The 13,879-nt window shown below is 37.6% G+C and overlaps 1 protein-coding gene across 1 annotated transcript in view; it reads right to left on the bottom strand.

The window, feature by feature from the left end:
* The window catches only part of LOC133275912 (cytosolic beta-glucosidase-like), a 59,739-nt gene that overhangs the window by 28,215 nt on the left and 17,645 nt on the right, over positions 1-13,879 (bottom strand). The window contains 7 exon segments of the mRNA XM_061466205.1: positions 2,450-2,573; positions 3,257-3,282; positions 3,364-3,611; positions 3,613-3,847; positions 3,850-3,933; positions 9,020-9,253; positions 13,447-13,519. Coding sequence (XP_061322189.1) covers positions 2,450-2,573; positions 3,257-3,282; positions 3,364-3,611; positions 3,613-3,847; positions 3,850-3,933; positions 9,020-9,253; positions 13,447-13,519 — 1,024 coding nt within the window.

Genomic DNA, 13,879 nt, shown 5'->3' with positions numbered 1-13,879 from the left:
TTATCTATTCATATAGTGAAGAAGCAACATGGCAGCAGTTGCACCCATTTAAAAACTATTTTCCATCTATAATAGCTATAATGTGATGTATTTATAGTAGCTGCATGCTGTTCACTCTCTATTTTCTTGTTCACATATACATTGCACTTTCTGATCTTATTAGCTAACTGAAAAATAAAAATCTATTTTCTCTGAAGGCATCAAAATCTTTTTCTAAAAATAAAGCATAGAGGTAACATACAGTGGTTTTATTGCTTATCCATACTGCATGATCACAGTCTTAGTGGGTGAAGGATGCCGTACCACCTCAGGACTGCTCCTGCCCTCCAAAATCTTGTAATTTAAATAGTCCTAATGATAGTAAAAATTTTAGGAACTTTGGACACCAATATTCTTGCTACTTATCTTTAGAGCCATCAGTTTCTGATTTTCAGAGTACTAGAGCATAGCTCTTTCTAAATCACAAGATCTTAAAAAGGGAAGCTCTTTATTATTTTGAAAATTCTGGTTGACAAAATTAACCCAATTAGTGCAAATATGTATTCTAAAAGCTAGGAGAGTTCTTAATGCAAAAAGACAAAATAAGGATATATCAATTCAATTAAAACATATTAAAATGTCTCTAATAACAAGTGCAGTAACAGGCCGTAGATGATAGACTCTCCTTTGTAGTCAAGCATGTTTATCTTTTGGTTAGGCAAAAAAACCAAGTAGGCATGCCCAAATCCCACAGCAGAATCCACACAGGCCCCTGTTCTGACCCAGAGCTCATTGAATGAATGAGCCTGTACTAATAATTTCAAAAGTTAGCTCAAAAGATAAGAAATTATTGTAGACACTATATGCAATTAAACGGTTCTGCTTCGTGTAACACTTAGTAAATGGTTAAGCATTTAAGCATTGAATAAAGTAAACATCTTCAAATACCATGCTTTCCAGGGTATCTGAGCTGAAAACTTGAAATTGATTGCTCATTCATGGGTCAGTATCTGTGGAGCAGCCTTAACAAACTGTTTACTCAAAGTGGCAGGAGAGATGTTACATGGGGACAAAGTTATAGGCATTTTTTCAGAAAGTACCTTACAGCTGATGGACTTGATATTTATATTATTTTTGCATAGATGGATCTGTTTCAACCAATGTTCCACCATGCCTTTTACTAGATAAAATGATAAACACTGATCCAACTTAATGTCCAACTGTATGTGTAACTAAACCTATGTAAGGTTGCACTGATTAAGGTCAAGGAACATGCATATTTAAAAGCTTTGCTGGACTGAACAAATGGCAAAGGTTCATTTTAAAAGAAAAGAGGGACTTTTTACAGGGGCAGGTACAGATAGGACAAGAGGTAATGGCTTTAAACTTAAAAAGGGGAGATTTAGGTTAGATACAAGGAAGAAGTTCCTTACTGTGAGAGTGGTGATGCACTGGAACAGTCTGCCCAAGGAAACTGTAGATGCTTCATCCCTGGCAGTGTTCAAGGCCAGGTTGGATGAAGCCTTGAGCAACCTAGTCTCATGTGAGGTGTCCCTGCCCATGGCAGGGATGTTGGAACTAAATGATCGTAAGGTCCTTTCCAACCCAAACCTTTCTGTGATTCTATGATTCTATGAAATTAAGGATAAAAAATAAAATAAGCAAAAAAAAAAAAAGCATGAAGATGCAAAAATGGCCACAAAAAAATACTGAACTATAATATGACATTCATGAATGTGATTCCTTTGTACAAATATAACACGGAGACTAGCTGTTATATAAGTGAAACCGCATTTTAAAATATAGTCCACTTGATTCATAGTGAGAAGATCTACTCTTTGAATATTACCAACAGAAGGAAGGTAAGGAAGGAATTTCCAGAAGGCTGAAAATTGGGCTAACTATTTCTATCAAAACTAATGGAATAGCATGTTTCAAATGAAAAAAGAGCTTCACCAGTGCTGAACACTTTGCCCATCCTGACATAAAGGTAGAAGCTGAGCTATAACAATGTAATGACCTCATACAGGAAGAAGTTATCACAAGGAAGTAATCTTGTATGGGAGGTTGTATTCTGCTCTAAGGATATTATGAGATGCAATGGTCATGTTTGCAGGTGCACTCAACTTTGCACCCTTCATAATGAAAGGTATGAATGATAAGCACTTCTGAAGATCAGTGTAGTTGCTTTCCTCAATGAAGAACTATGGACCTACAAAACTGAGTTTAAAAATAATGTATGTATGGAGCACCTTTTCATCTGTTTCCACCCCAAGATGGGGGAGCAGAATTAATACTGCTTGCTTTCCTTTCAGCTAAACATGTGTTGGGTTTTCTTAACCACACCCCTTCACTCTGATTTAGAAGAGTTTTAGCTTCAAGAATCATTGGTTATTGCCCAATGCAAATAAGCACAAAGTAAAATTATATTAAGTTTACACAATTGATCTTTCATCATTTTAAATTATACCTTTTAAAATTTCCTGTAAAATCAGCCTGAAATACTCCCATAGTTGACTGCCATCAAGCAGTGCAGGGTCACTTTGGGAAAACCCATTCTCAGTGATATAAATTATAGGGTTATTATATGTATCCTAGAACAAGAGAGCAGAAGTTTTATTCAGAACAGATGTAAGAAAGCCCATAAAATCAGATGCATTACCCTCTATCTTTTCTAAGCTACAAACTAAAACTAGTTTTCATCAAATTGCACTGACCCTATTAACTTAATTTTCCATGAGCTGACCTTTTATGACTAACAATGGAAAAGCAGAACTGTGCAAATATCCATGAAGACAGTGAAATGACTTATTTTAATGAGAAGACTAAAATATCTTTCCTGCATTAGCATCTGCTTATTGTCACTGCTCCTTAACCCCTTGGTACTGGCAGTCACTGCATGTCCCATTGCCAGGAGTAGCTGCGTGCCAGGAAAACCTTACTGTTGGCATCAGAAAGATAATTTCTGGACTTCAAAATATGGTATAACACTGGTGTGTCATTTCAAACTGTAAAATAGCTATGAAGTACAAAGGCAATAGGAAAACACTAAAGCTTCTACTTTTTCTGTCTAGCATGGAACAATTAAATTAAGAATCCCAAGGTGACTTGGTTTTTTATATCTTGTATAATGTCTTATGCCATCCAGATGGGCTCCTCAAAAACCCCAAATCACCAATATTACACACTGGATTCCTAGATCCCTTCATTGGCTAGCTAAAGCAGTAAAATGGTCCTGTGAGCCATTCCTTCATATAACACAGACGTCAGTGCAAACCTCATGGTACAACAGGCAACCATAAACTCCCAGTTGCAACAGGCCACATTCAGATTCACCATTCGTTGAAACACTTAACTTCTTGTCTGCATTTTCTTGGTCTTAGCAGTTCAGAGTATAGAAGTCAGCAGTACTAATGATGATAATTTTTTCCTCTTTAGTGAATTCTGGAAGACTTGTTGATAAGTAACTCTGCTTTGAATGCTTTGCAGAAATATCAGACTTCACCATGGCCGGATATTCATCATCAATAAATGTTGCCCTGAAAATATTACCTAAGTTAAAGAACAAAAAGCAAAAGTCGCTTTTTGTTTGCTACAGAGGTTCTAACAATCTCAGTTCAGAGCTATAGACACAAGCCCACTTTGTTTTGTTCAAATATCTTGTTGCAACTGTGCCAGGTTTTAGCACGAGCTTTTAGCACATCATAAGCGGCCTTGTAAGCTCTGGTACCAATACTGAGGGTATTTTCACAGCCACATATAGGAACAACATAAAGCTTATTAATAGTGATCACCCAGTGTCCAAATGTTCTGAAGCAATACTTTTTCATGAATATCAAAGGTCTAAATGATCTTTTCAGGTTCCTCAGTTACCTTCATCTTGTAAGGACTGAGGTAAGCCAAAGTGATACAGGGAGCAGGATGCAAGGTTATTGATTTTGCTGTAATAACTGACTCTTGAAAATATTAAAAGAAACAAAAAAGGGTTAACTTAAAACATTTTACATTTTAAAACATGAAGAAACCTCACTGCATATTTTCTCTGTTATGAGATGCAAATATTTTCTCTCAACTGCATGCTGACTACTGTTATAAGACTCCAGAGCTGGCAAAAATGCTCAGCACACAAAATCATCCAAGCAGGCACATAAAATGAAATGAGGATGCAAATTTTCAAAATAGATCAGTGGACAGCAACTCCCCAGGAGAAACATAATTCTGATGGGTGCTGGTCACAGGAAAATATAATCCTTTCATTTAAATGCCTGAATGGCAGCCTGGCTGCATGTACAAGATGCAAGCGTGTTGGAAAAATTCTGACACTTGAGAGCCTTACAGGTAGATTTGTTCTAATGAAAGCATTTATCTCCTTAAGAACTGTGTCTTTTAAAAAGTTCAGCGCCACACTCAGCAAGGTAACTAAGCTGATCTGTTGTGATTTCAACTTGGTTGGCTGGGTGAGCTTCACTCTAGACTGTTCCATTCTCTACCACTGTCTGTACCAGCATCAAGACAAAGAAAATACTGTCAAGGTATTCAGTATTTTGCAGTGGTGTAAATTCAACAGTTCCCTCATTAGATCTATATGATGTTTAAGGCTTTTTGGCAGGATCTGCTAGTTTTTAAATAGAGTTTAGGGCACTGATATCTTTAGCCACCAAGTTGAATGCCTTGGCATTCGCTTATTCAAGAAACCAACTCTCTTCCTTTTGGACTGCTACTCCTGCAGACTGCTTAGTCCCTCTAACTGCACAAAGGAATTAGCTCACCTCTCTAAAAAATCATGACTTCCTACCTTTTTTGTCCCTTCTTGATAAGACAGAGATCAACTTTAATTTCCTGGATGTGTTGTTAAAGGTTGCCAGCATTGGGGATTTCTAGAGGCTTAAAAGGAATTCACCCTCTGCTCAGATTTAGCAGTGGCTGACATGAATATGCTTCCTAGAGGACTATTTTTATGCTGCTGAGAGGTCACTGTAAGTTTAAATATCAGGATACTTTAAGCTCTCAAATAGGCATTTTTAATTTTGCTTGCATCCAAACAAAACTACATTGCTTTTAGGCCTTCTGAGAACGCTAGATATTGCTAAACACATCGTAAGCTCTGGTTCAAAGACTATCAATTAGCTTGCTTTTTTACTTGAACTATCTGGTTTACTGCAGTAATTGGAAAAGGCCAACAGTAGCCTTGAATTATTATTTGTTAAGTTAAGAGGTTCCAGCCAGAAATAGGTCTCCATCACCCTAGTGGAATGTAGAAATCAGTCAGCCTTTGCTTCAGAGACTTGGGCTAAATTATACCAAAGTGTGAGCACATATTCTAATAAGACATAGGTGTGCACAAAATAACTATCCCAAGGCCTTGCTGTATTGAAACCCGGAACTGAGAAAGGTCTAAAGAACTTGAAAGGAGGAGGAGGGTTACTAAGATGCAAAGGTTAACAAAATGTATATTTAAAAGGTTATGGATGGTTTAGATTATTATTCTTAAAAATTTCTGAACCAGAGATTTTGTTTAATCCAAAGCAGGAAACCTGTTCATTAATAAATATGTCTGTACTATGTTGTACTATATATTCCCTGGTATTCTCAAGTTCAGGTTACTATGTACTTCTATTTAAAAATGCCAATACAGAACCCCATGCTATCTTCTTCTTAAAAGGACAGTATTAGACTTCAAATTAACCTAAGTTCAACTGACTGATCGTAAGGATTTCTGTCAAATGTCTTTTTAAAGACAACATTTACTGCAGCAATCAATTACAAACCCCAGATTTAGACAGTGCCTTCTCCTAAACAAACAGGTGCATACACATCCTCTAGCACAGCAAGACTCAATAAGTTTGTTTACAAAGTAATTCACAATAAATCTCACTGGTAATTTGCTTTTCCTTCCAAGTGCAGCACCAGAAAAACACATTAAATTCTGAGGAGATACACGCCTGTGCCCTGAGAATGTACCCATGGAAAAGAGGAAGGAATATACCAGAATTCTAAATTTTGAAAGGCAAATTCTTGCAATTTGCAAGAGAACAAATAAGGTTTGTATGTTACTTTTGAACAGGGACCTGTTAGACTTTAGTGGGACTGGATCTGTGTTAACTCTGCTGTTGGGACTACAAGGTTTACTACATAACTTTGTTGACGCAGGAGTCAGACAATGCAGAAACGATCAATGTGATCAAGCGATTGCCAAATTTATTACAAAGCCTTAACTCCTTATATACTATTTCTTACATGCACTTACAGTGATTTGGCATATTATGATTGGATACATGTCTTGAAGACCCTTAGTGACTAACATATAATTGGTTAAGCACAGGTGTGAGAACTTGACCTCGAAAGCTTGCCAGCAGTCCACAGTTCTCATTAACTCAGTGAATTCCAGCTTCTTCTTATCTTGCTTGCTTAAGCTTCTTCAGGCCTCTCATGGCCTTGCTGCATCTTTCAGGATTATTCAGAGTTTATGTACCAATTATGCATTCTCCCGTGAGAACACTGTCTCCACAGAGCTTAAACTGGGAATAAAGAAATCCTTTGCTGGTACAAAATCCTGTTCTAACATATTGAGAGTAATGCTGTGTAGAAGACCAGCATTTCTCATTCTAATTTTCAGATTATAAACTACTCAATACAAGTTATAACATTTAAATGCAACCAGTTATCATTAATTTTTTACATCTCAATTAAACACCAATACTGGAAAAGATTTATACTCTGTATTAGGAAATGAAGAGAAATTGAACTGCACCCCTGAAAAAATGTAAATTGCAAGTGAAATTTACATATTGCCTCATACCTTCCAGAATAGCCTGATTTAGTTTCTATGGCTGTATCTGTGGGTCAGCTAGAAGCAGAAAAACAGAAGAAAATGTTCTTCTGAGAAAGTGTGTATAAAAGAAGTTTGCGCAGACACCCCAAAATTTGGGGATTATAGACATTAAGGTGCATTTTGTCACTGGAAAGTGAAGGATTGTTCTTTTCTCTTTTCTCTCATCTTTGCTCCCTATCCTGATTCCCTACAATACACCTACAACATCGCTACTTTAAAAGACTTTACCCTGACTGGGTTAGAAACAGAATGGGTTTAAAGGTTTTCAAGTGTCCTATGTCCTAGGTATGAAATTGGTGGTGAATCACTTGGTGCGAATGATTTTATTTGGAAGGACATTGCTCTAGCTTTCTAATTCTTCACATGCTCTTTGTAAAAATGTTTATGCGGAAGATGATGGCCTTTCCATGCTATGCAGTTACAATTGCTTCAACAGATCACTGCACAAGAGAAGTGAACTCCTGCCTAATGAAAGCTGGCCTACTTGGAATTCTTCCAATGCCCTTTTGTTAAATGTAAAGTTCATAATATTAATCAGGCAACTGCTTATACTGAGGATCAAGTGAACATTTTCTGAAATTACAGCTGAGTTTTGTCAAAATGTTAGCTTTCCTTACCAAGTGCATTCAGAATGTCTGCTTGCTGTCTTCCACTCTGACATCTAAATAACAAAGCCTATTCAGTAGGCAGCTCTGTGGGGTTGTACAGTGCCTGCAGCCCCAGCTGAAGGAATATCAGTATAGGAAAGAAACCACAAGGGCTCAGCCAAATTTAAATTCAACACACCACAGAAAACATTCTAAGGGAAGGGCAAGCTGTGCCAGTAAAAGTGAGAAGCATACTGTAAATTTTGGTGGCAAAGGAAAAACTTCCATTCAAGCCTCCCTGGGATGTTGGCACAGTTTTTGCTGTCATGCTCTGCAGGGGGAAATGACTGGTTGGTCTGTTTGCAGCAGATTCACCAGCCTCCCTTTCTGAATTCTTGAAACAAAGATTCCTCCACTCTCTGGTGAAAACTGTAATCTGTAGGATACAGAGGGCAGGCTGCTACCTATTGAGCAGCCCAACTCTATATGACCAAAATTCTACAGAAATATACTCCTTCTGATGGTATCTTCCTATCAAGATAGGATGACCTGAAGAGGATTTTCCAAGAAACCCTTTCCCTTTGTAGCCTTCCATCTTTGCAATCTTCAAACGAGCAGAAGAAAAGAATTGCCAAAGCAAACACTGCCCCAGAAGTATAAAGATGCATATCTTCTCAGTAAAACTGAGATTCAGAAGAGTAGGAAGCAGAATTGAGATGCAGAGTTCATCCAAATCTACTTTGCTTTTTTTTCTCCTCAAAACATTATCCTCTCAGCATACAAGAGACCTCAGCCAAGTACTTTGATTCTCACACCGTTTTTGGTTCAGCCTCAGTTGCTTTTATTCTTCACAATTATTTTTATTTCTTCTTTCTTCTATTCCCTATGTTCTGCAGGCAAAGCTGCCATTTCCTGTCTTTTCCTAGTGAATGATCTTAATCTTAAATCCATACCTACAGAATTAAAATTAAAACATCCAAAGTGTAGGAAATTCTCTGTCTGACTTCTGACAGGCAATCTGACCAGCCTGTCACTTTTACACTGTATGCTGAGAGTGTGAAAACTTTTCTCTTCAGAGCAGGGACTGTCTTGTGCTTGTTAAAGAACTAAGCGCAGCTCCTAGCTGAGTCTAAAGAATCCTCTCTAAAGGATTCCTCTTGCTAAAGAAAATATATGGGAAAAATATGTCCCTCTCAGTGCAAAATAGTCAATGTGAAGTTCAGTACATCAGAGTATACCAATAAACTATCTAAACGTATTTGCCAAATAAGATACTTGTCTGTTGTAAGCCATCCAAAAAAATCCTCATGGCTAGGATCCCTGTAAGTATAAACATTCTGATGAAGTAAAACAATTTAGAGTTACAATTAAAAAAACTGGAGTAAGCAAAAAGATACATAGGAAACATAATACTAATCCTTTCCCAAAAGATTGTGCTATCCAAGGGGATCTAGAATATTAATTAGTAAGTTGTTGCAAACCTATAAAAAAATCACCCCATAATTACTCTGAAAAAAGTTGCAATTTCAAAGCTACACTGCAGAATAGCATACTGGATTAATTATGCCAGACTGCAGCAATAACCTTGAATTAAAGCTGCAACCTTCTATTTTTAAGAAACAATTGCCTTTCTGGTTGATGAAACCTGTCGTCCCATCAGGTAACAGACGTGACCAGGAAAGAGAAAAGCAATAATGAGTCAATCCAAGCTGTTTGATACATTTCAAATCTTCCTCCCACAGAGTGTAGCTGCCACAAGCTACATCACCAGTCTGGTTCTTGAAAACTCGATCTCCTCCCTGATGGGTGAATGTGTCCCAGACATTAGGGCCCTTTCCATCTGCATTCCAGCCTTCTGCTTGAAAAACTAAACTTGGTCGTCACACTTTTGACATCAAAAGACATATGTTGAATGTAAACATTTATCACAAAGTAGGCACAAACCCCTCTAAATCCTGTGAGTAAAATGAGCAGTATTCCCTCCCCACTCCTTATGTCATTTAAAGTAACTAGGAGCTTTCAGTTATTAGTATTTGTGTTAGGGTTTGCATTTATTCATATTTTCACTTGCTGCTAATTATTTGAAAATCCTGTTTTAAAAAGTATTCACAGTTCTGACACTCTTCATACTTCCTTGGCCAAAAATCAGATGTTTGCAACTCTTGAGATATTGCAGGTTTTCACAAAGGGCATTTTCTAATGCAGCTTCCATCCATAAATGTAAAAGATCAGTCCATATCAAAGAAAGCCTTTAGGGTATGAAAAATACATCCAACAAATAGGTACTTACGGCTTTCTGGATGTCCTTTGAAAATCCTGACAGTCTGTTAAAAAGAAAGGAATGCCATTATGAGCCATGGCCCTAGGCACATACAAGCTGAATTAATAACGCAGCTCTGCAAAACTTTTGTAATTTACTTGGCCAAACATTCACAGAAATGAATTTTGAACGCTCAAAACCCCTGCATCATTTTCTTCACTTTCAGAGTTTTGGGAAATTTCTTTTCAATTCCAAAATTGAGATAGACAGATTACTTTAAAAACATTCAAGATAGAGCTGTTGTTTGAGATTACACAGTATTAACATTATGTAGTATTTAAACCAAATAAATGCACCTTTTTTCAGGACAAGCTTCTTTGTCTTTCAGGAGCAATGCTGTAGCTGAGGCAAAGATTTCATTTTTAACATGGAGAGCTCTGTAAACTTACACCCCTGCAAAATGTGGTTGTATAATAAAATTACAAATAACCCCGAAATGGCCAACCTCATTTACATGCAAGATTTTTCAGAGCCCCAGTGAATGCACAGTTCCAGGGTTACTCTTTAAAAACTAAAATGACATTGTGTGTTAAAATCATGTATAAATTAAATATTAGTTGGGTTGTAAGATTAATAACTATATAATAGCTACATATCAATCCTCAATAAAAGTGTTTTAATAATCAATTAGTATCATAGAAATTAGAGATGGAGGAGAACTATTAGGAGGTCATTGAGTCCATCCCTTGCCAACGCAAGATTGCTCCCTTAAGTATATTCAGTACTTAATACACATCTGTCTTATTAAATCTAAGTTTAATGCAAGGTTAAGCATATTGAAGACACTTAATTTAAAGCATTACTAAAATCTGTAATATCACTTCTATAACCTAGCTTTTACAAGATCATTGTCACATTTCACGCTCTTTACAGGATTTTATTGCTGCATATGAACACTGCTACATCTACATTTGATTGGTCAGTAAATGAAACTCTTATATGGGACAACCTTCAAAGCAGGTCAAATCTTAGATCCAGACAGTTTGAGTTTCTCTTAATCTCAGATTTTATCACAGACTTTGTGCTCTGTCTGTATGATTTTCAGAAAAACACAGTACTAAAAGTTTTCTACATCCTGCTTTTGATTTTGATTACGCTGGCTGAAATAAACAGTCATTTTAGAGGAGTGCAGGAAATAACAAATAACAGTAATTCTCTGGTGGTACCTAGAACTTAGAAGCCTTTAAGAGCAGTCTTCCTGCACTGTATCAATACGATATAGCTCTTTTTTCACTACAGTGGGAGCAAAGGGAAGCCAAAAGCTGCCATAATGGGCAGCTAACACACCTTCAGTTAAGAATCAGCAGCTAGAGCAGGTGCTGAACAGTTTTGGTTTTTGTCTGCCTTCCTCCAGCAAAGGAGGTGGGAGGGAGGAGGAGAAGCATTTGATTTTCAGCAGAGTATGACAGTGCTACTCCAGTGGCCATTAGCCACTAAAAAGCCCTGACTGGGGCTGTAGCAACAAACCCACATTCAAGCACTCCTCATGCTCTTTGAAAAGCCTCTCTGTACAGCCTAGAGTACTTGAGCTAGCTAAATAAAGTGTAGGAAGCAATCTAGCCAAGGCAACAGAAAGCTTCACATACACTAACATATCCTGCTGAGCCACAATTAGTCTGCACAGAGCTCTGCTCTGCTTCAATGAACCAAGCTTGCACCTCTAAGCTTGCTCGGAAACCTCCACACTACACAGCACTGCATAGTGCAGACATACCCTGAGTTTTAGTGACCTTTGGGGACAGGAAAGAACAGTGATGCAGAACTGATTTTACATTGCAAGCACATAGGTAAGGCTTAGCTACCAACTTATCACGTAACATGTCACCAAGTGATTAATATGAGTTATCATGAAACATGATGCACGTACCCTGTTCTCTTCATTATGCAATGCATTCTATTATTACAATGGAATAAGATAGAATGTTTTTCCATTTAAGTGAAGCTCATGAAACAGGAATATTACTGATCAGAGTATTTGAGTTTTCATGTACTTTTCCAAGTTAGCTTTTCTTCTAATTCAGATGTGCTTTCACCTTTTGGAATGAAATTTTCCTGGCCTAATCTCTGCCCAAAAGGTGGCATTTTGTTTGAATTAATACAGTTCAACTATTTGGCATATGAAAGAAGTGAAGAAAACCACTTTTACCATTACGAGATCTTTTGCAACTTTTCCTTCTCTCTCTAAAAAAAATAAAAAATTAAAAAAAAAAAAATCAAGCCGAGTTGAAATTTAGCATAGAAATGGCCCTCAGTAAGAAGAAGTGCTTTTGAGTGTTCTGGTGCAAATTGATTTTGATTTGACTGAGTCATGAACCTTTGAAATCTGCACTTTGAGCATGCAGAGTACAATTGGTATGATTTTTTAGCACTTTGAAATATACAGAGTGGAGAAGGTTGTGCTGTGCATAAATACATAGCTGACAGTAAAAAATAAAGTACTTTGTCAGCTCTTGCCTCATCCACTGTGTATCTTGTGATATGTGCAGCAACTGAGTTTGGAATCTACAAGAACTATTGCTTCAATCATACTGCCTTTAGGTTGGAAGCTGCACAGCCCCAAAGCTTTCAGGAGGAATTCCCTGTTGTGTTTCTTACTTCTGCAGGAAAAGGGTCATCTGAGTAGTGTCTAGACCACATTATAGATTTTTTTTCATGTTTCTCCCACTCAGAAGCCTTAGGAAAGCTCATTAAAAATACATTAAGAGCACATTAAGGTTGCACATGTAGCCACTCAAAAGGCAGGAAATTATAATGTCATTCTATATGCACACACAATTCTCATTTTAAAAATTAGTTAGTAGAGCTATGCACATTGCAGGACTCGAGTTAGAATCTGGCCCAGAATATTGATTCCCTAGGAACAGTGAGCTGTTCAGTCTATTAGGTAAAGCTAACTGAGCTCGTTAAAAGGTACCGAGCATGGGCAAGTACTCTCACTTTCAGCAATAACCAAGAACTAAAGGCTACATCCTCATAGACAATTTTAGATCTACAAATCCCATTTAGATACCGAAATCAATGGGAGTTAAGTGCCTGCATGCTGCAGGGTATAATATGAGAAAATCAGATCTATATGTATTTTAAAGGTCTCTAAACACACATTTATGAAGGGAGAAACTTTGGGGGTGGTTATGGCTGTAGGTGGCCCTGTACCTTGTGGGTTTACATTCCCTAATCTGCCACATATTTTTGTATCATTCTGGACAAATCACTTTATGAGCACCTCCATTCAGTTGGGAACATGATACATGTCCCTGGGGGAAAGCCTCCATAAGTCCAACTGTTAACCTCTTAGTTCACTGTTTTTCATGTTCTTTGGAGTTGAATTTCTAACTGAGGAACCCTTATGATTGTCAATGTCTGATGAGATGGTTCTCCCATCCAGTTTTGGAATAGCCAATAGTAATCTACTTAAATTAGCTCTAGAGAAAGGAAATCCTCAAGACCTAATTGGAAAATAACTCGTATCTGCTTTTTTTTTTGCCCCTATTCGCAATAACTAGTGAAAGGTTTCTCCTCCATTTCTATTACCTAACCATATTTCTGAGATTTGAAACATCTTTTACCCTCTTCGTACTACTCAGGCCAGAAGTGTTTTAAACAGAAGTGCCACATGGATTTACATCAGATGTAGCATCTACATAACACAGCAAACACTTTCCTTTCTGAATCCAGACTTTTCGTTCACTTAAAACTCCCCTAACACTTTGGCAGCTAAAAATTTACACGTTCAATTTGATATGCTACTGTAGCTGCACCCCAAGCAAATCCAACTGGAAAAGCAATATCCTCTGGCACCACCTCCAGAGGACAGGCGAATACACAGCATTATGCAATGCTATGAAGATGTGGGCTTCATTTGCAGACAAGTTTCTGGCTTGATAGCTCTTCCACTTGTTACAAGCAGATTCTATACTGAAGACAAAAATAAATCCTGTGCAGCTTCACACACTGAAGGGCAAGACATGCACTTTGCCTATCTCAGGATTAAAGCAGAGTGGTTCAGTCAGCTAACAGTGAAAGTGGAAAAGGCAGCAGTGGAAAAGCCTAGGGTGGTCACAGTAAAGGGTCGCCACCTAGTACAAAGCATTAGCAGACAGAACAGATCCCTGTTCCCCTTCACTTCCCACTCACCTCTCACCTCCGAGCCAAGGGACTCTT

Source organism: Pezoporus flaviventris, unplaced genomic scaffold (genome assembly GCF_033815535.1).
Source record: "Pezoporus flaviventris isolate CSIRO_AGI_PZ_B2104156 unplaced genomic scaffold, CSIRO_AGI_Pfla_v1 ptg000002l, whole genome shotgun sequence".
Classification (NCBI taxonomy): domain Eukaryota; kingdom Metazoa; phylum Chordata; class Aves; order Psittaciformes; family Psittacidae; genus Pezoporus; species Pezoporus flaviventris.
The sequence above is the reverse complement of the archived record's forward strand: the minus strand, read 5'-3'. Positions and strand labels throughout refer to the sequence as shown.